This window comes from Tribolium madens, unplaced genomic scaffold (assembly GCF_015345945.1).
Source record: "Tribolium madens isolate multiple individuals breed KSU strain unplaced genomic scaffold, Tmad_KSU_1.1 Scaffold_20;HRSCAF=117;Tcas5.2_LG4, whole genome shotgun sequence".
Classification (NCBI taxonomy): domain Eukaryota; kingdom Metazoa; phylum Arthropoda; class Insecta; order Coleoptera; family Tenebrionidae; genus Tribolium; species Tribolium madens.
In genome coordinates this window covers 5,299,204-5,311,886 of record NW_025400985.1, presented here as the reverse complement: position 1 = coordinate 5,311,886, position 12,683 = coordinate 5,299,204, and the positions used below count along the sequence as shown (strand labels likewise).

At 31.1% G+C, this 12,683-nt stretch overlaps 1 protein-coding gene across 3 annotated transcripts in view; it reads left to right on the top strand.

Annotated features, from left to right (window-relative positions):
- LOC123004740 (paired box protein Pax-6-like) overlaps positions 1–10,955 on the top strand; it is a 44,293-nt gene extending 33,338 nt beyond the window's left edge. For all 3 annotated transcript variants that reach the window (XM_044398145.1, XM_044398143.1, XM_044398144.1), the window contains exons 6-9: positions 6,280–6,447; positions 6,499–6,766; positions 10,269–10,516; positions 10,574–10,955. In XM_044398145.1, coding sequence (XP_044254080.1) covers positions 6,280–6,447; positions 6,499–6,766; positions 10,269–10,516; positions 10,574–10,659 — 770 coding nt within the window. In that variant the 3' untranslated portion in view covers positions 10,660–10,955. The remainder of the gene's footprint in view (positions 1–6,279; positions 6,448–6,498; positions 6,767–10,268; positions 10,517–10,573) is intronic.
- The last annotated feature ends 1,728 nt before the right edge of the window (positions 10,956–12,683 follow it).

Here is a 12,683-nt window from a genome sequence, read left to right as displayed (position 1 = left end):
GATACATGCATGTTACTCTGACGGTGGCTGTGTAGCGGGAGCCCTTCTTTTGTCCCGATATTGAAATGGAATCATTTGAGTGTGAGTAATTTGCTTTGGTAGTGTGCCGTTGCCGTTGCCGTACCCCTGCTGCTCTCTCACCCGACTCCCTCCTCAGACCTGACAACTTATTATTATTAGCGGGGACTTCTTCACGTGGATATGTGACGACGCTTCCTACCATTAAAGACTTATCTCTATCTAACAACAGTTTTCACACTTTACAATTATTACGTTATTTACGGTATTACGTTTTTTAGAATCAAAAAATATAAAAAAAATAAATCATTTGTCAAATACAGGACACCTCAACTGGGACTTTTTACTTTATTTCTATATCTCTATCTAACAACATAGTTTTACACTTTACAATTATTGCATTATATAAAATTGAAATACAAGGTATTTCACATAACTTTACGAGGCTTGCACCCAAATATACAAAATTCACAAAACACTAGATAGAAAAAATACACATTTAATTATTTAATTTTTGGAAACCCATGATAGTAGTTGTCAAACTAATCACTGTTTCATTAATAGTCATAAACTGCAGTTTTTCAGAGACAATTATCATTTGTTCTATCAAGAGACGGCATGAATATGATTCTAGTTTATCTATCTTAATCACTAACTAAAAATGTTGTAATTTTTGAAAAGGTGAACAAACTAGAGAAGATTATCCAATTTTTCAAAATTTGTAGTATTGATTGCATCTTACAGGCGCAGGCCTCGTAAAATTATGTGAAACACCCTGTATAAAAAAATAAATCATTTGTCAAATACAGGACACTTCAGCTGGGACTTTTTACTTTGTTTTCAATAAACCAAAACAATACAGTCTGAGTCACATACAGGGTGAATATAAAGTATGGAACCAAGCGGTCTTATTCTTAATCATTTGCCTCCAGAAAATAATAATTAATATAAAATAATATAAAAAATGTGATCGTATTTTCAGAACGAAATTTTGTTTTGTTTTTGAGTTATGCGATGTTTTTTGTCAAAATTGCAATTTATGTAATAAAAATTTTTGAAAAAAGTAAATATGAAGCAGATAGTTGAAATTCTTAGAGTATAGCTTTATGAGAAAAATGATTTTATAGTGGGTTGCCATTTAAAAAAAATTAAATTTTTATTGTAGAACTCAAAAACAAAAGAAAATTTCGTAAATTTTTATTCTTGTTAAATCATCACATTTTTATAGTACTTTATCACTCATCAATTAGTTTTTTCAAAAAATAAATAGTTTAAGCAATAAACGTTTGGTTCCATACTTTTTATTCAACTGGTATAATAAAGACCCTGACCGATTTTTAGACGCAACCCAAAATACATTCTCAGATGCCACTAGGTGTTACTTGATTTACTGTTTGAAATTTTGCAAAGTTATAAACATAGATATTTGCAATGGTTTTGACAGTTTTTATAACTTGGCGTCCTACGGTAATATTTTTGTGGTATTCACCATATACCAAGATCATGTTAGTTTTTTGTCTTTTGAATACATTTCAAATTCAAGAGGAAATAAAAGATTTGATGGCACTGTCAATTTAATACATGACATATCAACAATCACTTTGATTTAAAATTAATAATTTAAAATTTGCAAACGCAACAAAAGCCAGGTTATTTGTGAAAATGTATTTTGGGTTGCATCTGAAAATTGTAGTGTAGTAACTAACTTAAAAGGTTACAAATAAAAAAATTGTAGCAAAACATCTTGTGGAAAAATTGTCTTCTCGCACCTTAATTTATACAATTATATCGTTAATTAAACCCGCATTAAATGCTGAATATATAATTTATGATAATAACGTAGACTTAATGAATATTAAGTTCTCGCTTTAAACATTTTATTAATTTGATAAACTTGACCATCGCACTCGTGTCGATATTTAAATTGGGTTCTTTGTGTTACTAAAGCCGCCAAAAATTTTGCAAATGTTATAATAGAAACGCATCCCACATTAATTCTGCCATAAAAGCTGCCATGCCATAAGTACATTTTTTAATGTACGCGTCAATGCACAATAATTTATTTGAAAAATCCCCTATTAAACGGGCACCTTTTTCAATTATATTCACAATCTAGCCGCTTTCGCTTCAGTGCGCAAACCTAAAACAGTTTTTCTACCAACTTAAGGGACATGTGTTCACTACTGAACTAGTACAATTCGGAACATTTCTCTTGTTATGGTATTATTAACGATTTTTCTGTGAAATTTGGGTATGTTTACATGTTTTTTTCCCAATAGAAAAGCACAGGATTAGTAGCGGAACCTTCCTTTCATCTTTCGTAAAGTTGTTATTATAATATCGGAATCGTTACAATCGCTCGAAAAACAATACACAATTAGTACAAAGTGGCACAAGTCAAACCGTGTGCCGCACAATCGTTTCAATTGCTCCTGTTTGTAATTGTGTATCAAGTATGGCCCCAGTGGCGTCGTTTAGTGCCGCTTTATTAGAGGACTATTCACGGCCAGTTGTCACCGACAATACTAATTTGGTGCACAGAAATATAATCTATTATTATGAGGGCTGCCATATTTCATAACCGATACTTATGGCTCTTTATGTTAGGAATTATACGATACATTTTAGAAAAAGGGTGCTTGGGACCGCCCCTTCAGCCACTCTTTTGGGTTCGAGAGCGCGTTGATATATTGATACGTCAACATTAACGGTGTCGAATTACACAAATGGCGAACGCTATTCCATTCCGCCTTTCATTTCACGACTTTTTAACTTCTTTTTACACACCATTCATGTTTACGCTGCCGGCGGACGAGACTACATATAGATCATTTAATCAAAGGTGATGGAGCACATAAAAGGGTGTGCCAACAAAAACTTTGACATTTTTAGGGAATTGCCAACGGACATTCAATGCGGGCTTCATTTACATTAAATACACTCCCAATTTTGCAGCTAATATTGAATGTTGTTCAAATAATGTTGAATTAGCGATTGTCCAAACATATTTGAAGCACCCTGTATCTCTACATAATTACCTAATTATACAAGATTCTTCATCTCAGTCTTCTGTAGCTCAGTTATTATTTAAGTGGGAATTTTTATATTTTGTAGACTTTATTTATAAGTTTAGGGCGGATTTCAGGAAAATATTTTTGATCCTATATTGGAGTTCCAAAAATAAGTTACAATACAAACTTATGTGTTTTTTAATGATACACCATATGTTTCTTGACATTTTTGAGTGTAGCTTTTAATTTCAATGTTTTTAAGCTAAACTTCTATTAGTCGATTTTGCTTAGTTTTATTAAGTTGGTTTTCTTGGCGAAAACATCCAATTTTTAAAAATTCATTACACAAAAAGTTAAGAGAGCTGGCAAAAAAATTACAACTGTAAAGCGAAAAGTACGAACTATAAGACTATAACATTTTTTAAATATATTGTGGTCGAAAAGTAAAAAAAATGTCAAAGTTTGTTAAAAATTAAATAATATAAAAAAATTAAATAAAACACCTCTATTTTTTATTTCTGCATCTCAGACGAATAAATTGTCTATCTAAAAAATAAACTTTCGATGTCTAGAATTATTAATAAATTAATAGTTATTTATTATACAAGAGGATGAAGAGACTGTTTATCTACGAGTGAAAAGGTTAAGTTCACGAGTAACGAAGTCACGTGTACACTTTTTTCACGAGTATTCAACTCGTTTGAGTGTAAATCGGACGCTTCATTCCACCTCGTGGATGGTAAACCACTCGTTACACTCGTGGTTTAAAAATCCACTCGGTCAAATAAAGCGTCCGATTTACACTCAAACTCGTCGAATAAATAACTATTATCGTCGTGTATAATACAATATTTTTTTCTATAAATTTAAGAGAAAAAATAAAATTTTTAATTTTTTTGGCATTATTTCTCAATACGAAACGTCAGATTACTTTTTAACAGATTTAAAGCAAGTTTAAGCCTTGTTGAGTACAATTCGAAGAATAAAATGTTGTATTCAACTCGTTTGAGTGTAAATCGGACGCTTTATTCCACTTCGTGGATAATAAAATTTGTAAATTTAAATGAATAAAATAAGTACCTACATAAAACATTTTATCTACCCTTGCTATTAAAGTGTTACTTTATCTACCTTTGCGGTTAAAGTGCTATTTTATCTACTCAAAAGAGTTGATAAAGAAATAGTTTAACATCTGCTATAGAAAAAAAAAATTTAATGTTAATTGTAGCAACAATATCTATCATTAAAATGTGCATTGTTGATACCAAGACAACCACAGTAATCGCTTATTTGGGATTCGCAAAAGCCGTCATAAATATTGAAATTCGTTTTATTGTGTAAATAAAGAATAATGGATTCAGCGTAACATAAAAGTGATTATTGAGTGATATTTCTTCCATCTCTATAGTGCATTTATGCAGTTTTTGGATAATAATGATAAATAATGATTTTTTTTTTTAAGTTTGTAGTTAAATATCTTTTTAGTTATTAATTGTGGAAACTACGAAAGTAAATGATTTTGGAAAGATCACTTAATAATCTCTAAATCTCTTAGTTGTAGAAACAAAAAATTGGGTGTTCCATTTAAATTTTTAAGTTATTTAACTTTTAACAAACTTCTTGATCTTTGTATACAAGGTCGCTAAAAAGTATGGATACAGCTAAATATTTTTAGAACCGTTTAGCAGAGCACGGTGAAATATGGGAAACAGTTTACCTATTTTTTGGTCAAAGTTTAGCTAAAGATAGATAAAGACAACATTTCCAAGGCTAAAAATTTTTACATTTTTCAAAATTCAATTAGTTTGATATTTTTTTTAAAAGATATGCATGTGTTACATCACAGAATTCAGAAAAATATGCTCTTCTTAAAAATATTAAATTTGACCCTTTTTGACATTTAAAAAAATCAAGTTAGCCTTGTGTTCCTAGACCAAATGGAGATAGAAGTTTGATAAACATCTGAGGCAATGGAATTTAAAAACTTTTAAGCATATATACCAAACTTCAGTAAGTTTTGATTAATAGTTTTTATAATATTTAACTGTATGTTTTAGCGACTCTGTATAAATTGTTATAGTCGTATAGTTTGTACTTTTTCTTTGCTGTTGTAATGTTTTTTCTAGCTGTCTTAGTTTATGTGTAATGAAATTTAAAATAGTGCATGTTTTCGTCAAAAAAACCGTTTTATTTCTAAAACCAAGCAAAATCGACTAACAAGAGTTAAGTTTAAAAAATTGCTAGATCTACTACATTCAATTATGCCAAGAAATATGTGGTATTTCATTAAAAAAAAACATAAGTTCGTATTGTAACTTATTTTTGGGAGACGCTGTATAGTTGAAAATAATTTGAGGGATGCACAATTATCTATAAACAATTTTTCAAATTTTAACATTTAATGGACTTTACCTATAATGGTCGTGCCTAATAAAACTCATATTTACAGTGACTTTTATAACACTAGTTACATAATGTACATACTATTAACCAGCTAGCGCTATTATTTATTGCACTGTTCAGAATCTACGTTGGACACACTTTTGTAAGATTTTTTTTAAATAAATTGCAACGATTTTACTTATGACACCGTACAAACTTGGCTTTTGAATCAAATTTCGTTCAGATAATATATGCCATCAATTGTATTTGAGAAGTCGCAGAATCGGCTTAAATGGGGGTTTTCTCGTGATGTTAAAAAAATGCACAAGTGTTTATGCAACCAACTTTACTCCCGAAATGTTTTATCAATAATAAATTAGCGTGTATTTATTCGCTTGCAAATTAAATAAACATGAAAATTTATGAAACCCTTGGGTATGTCGAGAGTTCTGGCAGCCTACACGGAATGCCTACCGCCGCCCCTGCGCTCGTGACTCTTTCCTTTGGTCCTTATCGCCAGTTTCTGGATGGCTGCTTCCACCGTAACGCAGATCGGGATGTCTTATCTTACGGGACGCCCACCCAAACTAAGCGAGAGGAACCACCGCCGACCCCTAAGGGCTCCCCCGACTCGCCTCCCCTACTCTTGTTCGTTTAATCCCCACAAACAAGACGTGGATGTGTTTACCGCCACGATCTCACAGGATAATTACTTAAATCATATTTGGTTCGGCTTTATCTCACTAAATCAACAGGGAATAAAGTGTCGACATTAACACTGTCTCTCGAGACCCTAAATATTTATTCTTGAACGCGACTGGAATCCGGAATCCAATAAATTACACGATCTAAATATGATTTTTTCCAGTGACGGACCTAGACGGAATTAACTCCGACGAGACAAACTCCGGTGATAACTCCAACGCCGGCTCAAGTATAGGTCCCGACGATGACCAAGCAAGACTTAGGCTAAAGAGGAAGTTGCAAAGAAATCGGACATCTTTCACAAATGACCAAATAGACAGTCTCGAGAAAGGTGAATAGTTTTACTTTGACTCGTTTCAGAAATACCAAACGCAAATTGCAGAATTCGAAAGAACGCATTATCCAGATGTCTTCGCGCGTGAAAGGTTAGCAGCAAAAATCGGCCTTCCGGAAGCAAGAATTCAAGTGTGGTTTTCGAATCGGAGGGCTAAGTGGCGAAGAGAGGAGAAGTTGAGGAATCAACGACGGGGGGCGCCGGCACCGGCCGAACATCCAGGACCGGCGGCGTCGCCCCCGAGGCTTCAGGGATTTAATAACACCTCGATGTACTCGCCGTTACCACCGCCAATGTCCATTGCGGATACATACAGGTACGTTGTGGTTTCTCATTTTTTAGAAAAAAATACATTTCAAAAAATATTGCCTACAGGAAGAGAAAATGTGATCTATGTTTTAATCATAATTATTAAAATTAAAAGAGAAAATTACTGACTATTATCAGTATTTTCTCTTAGCATTTTGCAAAGCTTTTAAGAGTAAAAACTTCTTCGAAAAGTATCAATAAATCTTATAAATTATATGTATACTTCGTAGTTCGTAGGCTTCGTTCTTTAATGTTTTTTAAAAAATTACTAGACAAATAAAAGTAACATTAAAAAACACGTAAAGAGATAATTTTACTTTAATTAAATAAATACAAACGTAAACAACAATTAAAAATATATAATTTTGCATTTTGTGTGTAATTCGCACTTTGAACAAATGTTCTATAAAAACTAGGTAATTATGTCCTGCTTTGACGTTTTCTCATAAAAATGTTTTTCTATTTTGCGAAAGAAAGCTTATTTCGATTCCAAAACCGATGCTTTAATAAGCCATTTTAACACCAATTCGGGTGCTGAAATAGATTAGTACAATTTACTTTCTAGACGTTGGTAATGGTGATTTTTCTTATTTCAAGTGGTGTGTATGAAATATTTGCAATATTCTTTGTTAATTCAACAAAATTTTGAAATATACTCGAGATTTGACACTTCAAAAATCGAATTTTTCAAACTTTGTGACATTTATTACCAACCACCACCTTATTAGAGCAAATGTTCCTAAATTTTGAAAAACCGACTTTTATCTTAAAAAAATAAGTAAAACGCGCAAAATAGAAAAAATGGCATAAAAAAAACTTGTTTCATAGGTAATTTGTAGGAACTGGTTCTTTTTAAAACTCGCACTTTGTTGCTCAGGGCCGTAACTAGGATTTTATTTCAGGAGGGGGTTTCTTGTTGGTCCATGAAAATAAAATGAAAGAAGGCGAATTAAAAAGCAAAAATCTCTAAGTACACGTTTTTATTTTAAATTGAAATAAGAGATCCATTACATCAAAAAAATACAAATTAACTCACAAAAGTAACAAAAAATAAAATAATTTTTTAATACTTTTTATTGTTACAAATTTAAACAGGAGATAGAATATTCATTTTTAAAACAAAAATTTTCTATGAACATATGTATATCGAAAAATGCTACGCAAGGGGTGCGTCTTTTAATAGGTTTTTTTTCCATATTTCCGAAATTATTTTAGAAAAAAAATTCAAAATTTGGTACAGATGATAACTTTTATACTTACACCTAAACAAGTACAAAAATGAAATGTTGAAATTTTTAATTAGGGGCTTACTAAACTAGATGGAATTAGGGTACAAATTTACTCTAACTATTTTGGCTGTGGTTTCTTGCCACATTCAGCAACAAAATTTCATATTTTTTCATAAAAAAAGGTCTTTTGTGTTTTTCCGATACAATTTACGGATTTTTAGTAAAAATCGGTTTAAAAATCTATGTTACAGACCATAAACAGCATAAAAATTAAATTTGTTTTACCATTTAGGACGCCCCTGATTAAAAATTGTGTTATTTGGTATTTTTTTGGGTGTACAGGGTGCTGCATTTTGGATGTCCGAATAGGGAATCTCCGAAACTAAGATGTTTAGCCAAAAACGAGTGATACATTCTGGGGCTCATTTTTTGAGAAAATAATATTGGTTAAAACCGCATACCGCTATCGTCTTTTGTTTTCGATTTAGAGACAAAAATTGACATTTTAGCGAAATCTAAAAAAATCATATCTTCGTTATTATAGAAGATACGGATTTGAAATAAAGACATTATACAGGCACTTTTTTACGAGGAATTTAATAATGTAGTTAACAATTTTTTTCAGTTATTGGTTTAGCCGTAATAAGATAAACTTGTATTTTTTTAAATGGCGGCTATGGCAATTTTGAAAAGCTTATTTTTTTCTGATCTAAAAAATATATATTTGTAACAGAATATTTTTTTATAACTATACTTAAAAAGTGAAATACATATTTTGTTTGATAATAGTTGGCCATGGAAAAACTATTTCACTCCAAATGTGTAAATAATAATCAATAAGAGTTTTGTGAGCTGCAAAATAAATGAAAAAATAGATAATATTATAAATATTTAAAAAATACGATACGATAGAAGCATTGAACAAATATCAGAGCGCCTCAGAACAAAATTATTACATATTTTTAAAGAATCCAAAAATAGGAAAAACAAATGTGTCAACAGTCAACACAATTAGAAAAAAACATTTTTTTGATGATCTAATGGAGGTAGGATAACGTTCCACATAGACGGAATTTGGGTATTTGAATAGCCATATCGTCATTTTTGTGTCATAGAAAATATTTTTTATTGAAGAATTGAAACGGCTTTTTTTACAACACTATGTATCACTCTAGAAATCGCAAGGTAATATTAGCTTGTTTAAAAACAAAGAAATGTTATTAGTCGCCAATAAGTTGATTTACAATTTATTTTGCATTTTTTTCATTACTTAGTACTTAGAAAACTCTTTCATTAGTGACACTGGTTGAATATAATATAGTTTAAATCCTTTTAGTTGAAGATGTAACATTTTTTCATAGCCAACTGCAAACAAAAATCAAATATAATTTTTTGCTAAAAATGTATTATAATAATTTGCTACAAATATATATTTTTTCGATAAGATTAAAACAAGCTTTTTAAAAATGACATAGCCATCTATGATTTCCATTTAAAAAAATACAAGTTTATTTTATTACGGCTAAACAAACAACTGAAAAAAATTGTTAACTACATTATTAAATTTTACGTAAAAATGTGCCTGTATAATGTCTTTATTTCAAATCTGTGTCTTCTATAATAACGAAGATAAGATTTTTTTTAGATTTCGCTAAAATGTCAATTTTTGTCTATAAATCGAAAACAAAAGACGATAGCGGGATGCGGTTTTAACCAATATTATTTTCTCAAAAAAGGAGCCCCAGAATGTATTACTCGTTTTTGGCTAAACCTCTTAGTTTCGGAGATTCCCTATTCGGACATCCAAAATGCAGCAACCTGTACATATAAAGGTACCAAATTTTGTAATTTTCTCTATTCTGAAATATTAGGAAAAACCCTTTAAAAAACGTACCTTTTGTAAAGGGTGTAGCTCCCTTTCATAACATTTTTCGAAACACTTTTGTTTTAAAATTAAATATTGTATCAACTATTTAAATTTGTACCTAACAATAAAAATGAAACGCTGTATAATTAACACATGAAAAATTAATTCACTAAAATAACAAAAAAACTAAATATTAACACTTTTAACACTATATAACAAAGTGCTCAGCATTTCGGGGGTTGGGGGGAAGGGGTTCAAACCCCCTAATAGCCCCCCCCCCCCTTGGGTACGGCCCTGTCGCTGCTCGTTTCATAAACATTCTTTAATATACGATGTTGAGACATCCATCCCCGTTGATTGAACTTTTTAATTTCTCAAATTTGGACCGTGACTTGGTAATTGGGTTGTTTCAGTTCGATGTCGTCGATGTCGACATTTAATCACGGAGGGTTGACTTCGAGCATGGGCCCCTCTCCGGGTGCGTGTTTGCAACAAAGGGAAAGTCCGAGTATGGGCGGAGCAATGAGCGGTTATTGCATGGGACGTCCACCTAGTTATGACTTGGGGATCGGATATGGGTCAAGACCGTCGCCTTGTAGCCCCACTCAGCCCTATCAGATGAACGGACACCAATATAACACAAACGGGACATCGTCGACAGGTGACCTAACCCGTGTTGAGGTTTTGCACCAAAATCGACAAATTTTTTTTCTTCCAGGATTGATATCACCTGGAGTTTCAGTCCCGATTGCGGTTCCGGGTCAAGCTGATATGACGTCTCAATACTGGCCTCGTTTACAGTGACCTTGGTGGACCTAAATGATTTTGGCATAAATGTTCTTACCCCCTTTCTAGTATTGTTAAAATTTTGCAGTTGGAAATTTGGATGGATGGGAAGTGAGTGAAAACCGGGTGTTTCCATTCCTTGAGTCAACTTATTCATTCCAAAGAATTAGTGTATAATTCATATTTTTGATCATTCTTTGTGTAAATGTGATCAGGAAATTCGTTCAAATATGTGAGATGAGGATTCATTTTTAATTATTTTATGTAACGACATATCCAATATCAAAATAAAATGTTTCTTTTAAATAGGACTATGTGGATGTGATTTTGTAAAAACATTTTTAATGTGAATATTAGTTTAGTAATTTATAATTGTTTTTAACAAATTCTTTTTTATTGTGTGTAAATAAATCATACAAGTGATAATGCAGTTTTTTTTTCTCTAACTCAATAATGAATAATTTAACAGTAAAACATTAAAAAAATAAATTTTAATAGGGTCTATTCTGTAAATATACAACCAATTTTAAAGGGTGTTTAAAATTTTAAATCACATTTAATATTTGGATGCTATTCTGTATGTACATACCTTTCCCGTTAAAATTTTAAATACTCCCTTTATTTTTCACCTTTAAATGCTTAATTTTTAAAGGATACTTTGTGGGTAGCATTTAAAATAATAAAGGAAACAAACGTCAGTCGTCAGTGTAGAAAAATGCAAATCAGTGGTAGGAGTGTTGTTAACCAACTATTTGGTTTATTTATTTGTTTTTATCAAATAGTCTTTGTTGTGTCAGGTTGGTGTTTTTGAATTTTGGTAATATAATCGTCACCAACGCTAATTAAAAAACAAAGTATCGATTAAAATATCGATTAAAGGTTACTAATGAACCAATTATTGCATTAATACAACTTAGAATTTGAAATTGTCCTGCTTCGCTGAGTTTAAGATTGGCGGTTGTAATTTTTGGGAATGCAGTGCTACCAATTCACATTCGCGCACGATTTCTTTTAGACTTTTTTTTGTAAATACTTTTTATTGTAAAAATTACAAATTGACACACCTCACTTCACTTATTTTATTATTATTATTTGACCCGGCAAAAGAAGAAGAAACCATTTGCCAGATAATTATTTTCATTTTCTGACAAATAATTTCCACAACTTTTACACTCCACTGACCCGGCGGTTTAGATATGCAGTCAGGCAAGATTCACTATTACGGGTATTATTGCTGATAAATTGTTTGAAATGAGATTAATGTAAAAAAAATCCAATCTAGCGTCACTGCAGATCTTCCGCCTCGCAACTTAATGAATTATTATTAATTAAGTTATTTTTATTGATTTTATTAAAATAAATTTTGTTGATATTGAGACATTTTCTAACAATATTACAAGTTTTTAAAAAGTTTGCCTTTGAATCGCAATAAATAAATTTGAATATAATTTTAAATTTCAAGATTTACTTTTAAATTGTTTGGTACATAACAGTATTGTTTTCTACAAATTATGAAAAAGGATTTGAGAAATAACACATTTTATCTAAAATACAATTAATTCATATTCATAATTCAATAAATAATTACTGTTGCAGTCAAAAAAACACAAATTTTCACACTTCACTTTGCAATAAACAAAAAAATACAAAAATAAATGCACTAACCTTTATGGCATCTTCTTCGGCTACCCTTTGTAGCAATTAGCCTCTGCTTCTTACACGGACTTACTGAAAATAAAGAAACACAAAATTAGTTTAATGTGTGGTTAAGTTAGTTAAAAATATTAAATACAATTTAATAAGTGAAATTTTTCTAAAAAATTAAAAGCTATTGTTGACTTACCCTTTAATCCCGACCCTTGTAGCACGATTGTCTTCTCCATTACCCCCATTGGCACTCACTAGTAACTCGAAATTTTAAAATCGCGCACTACTAAATGTCTATTAAGCACTCGAAAATACACAACACGCACTCACTGGTCACCGAGTTCCGCACAGTTCACTTTGCAATAAACAAAAAAATATAAAATTAAAATGCACTG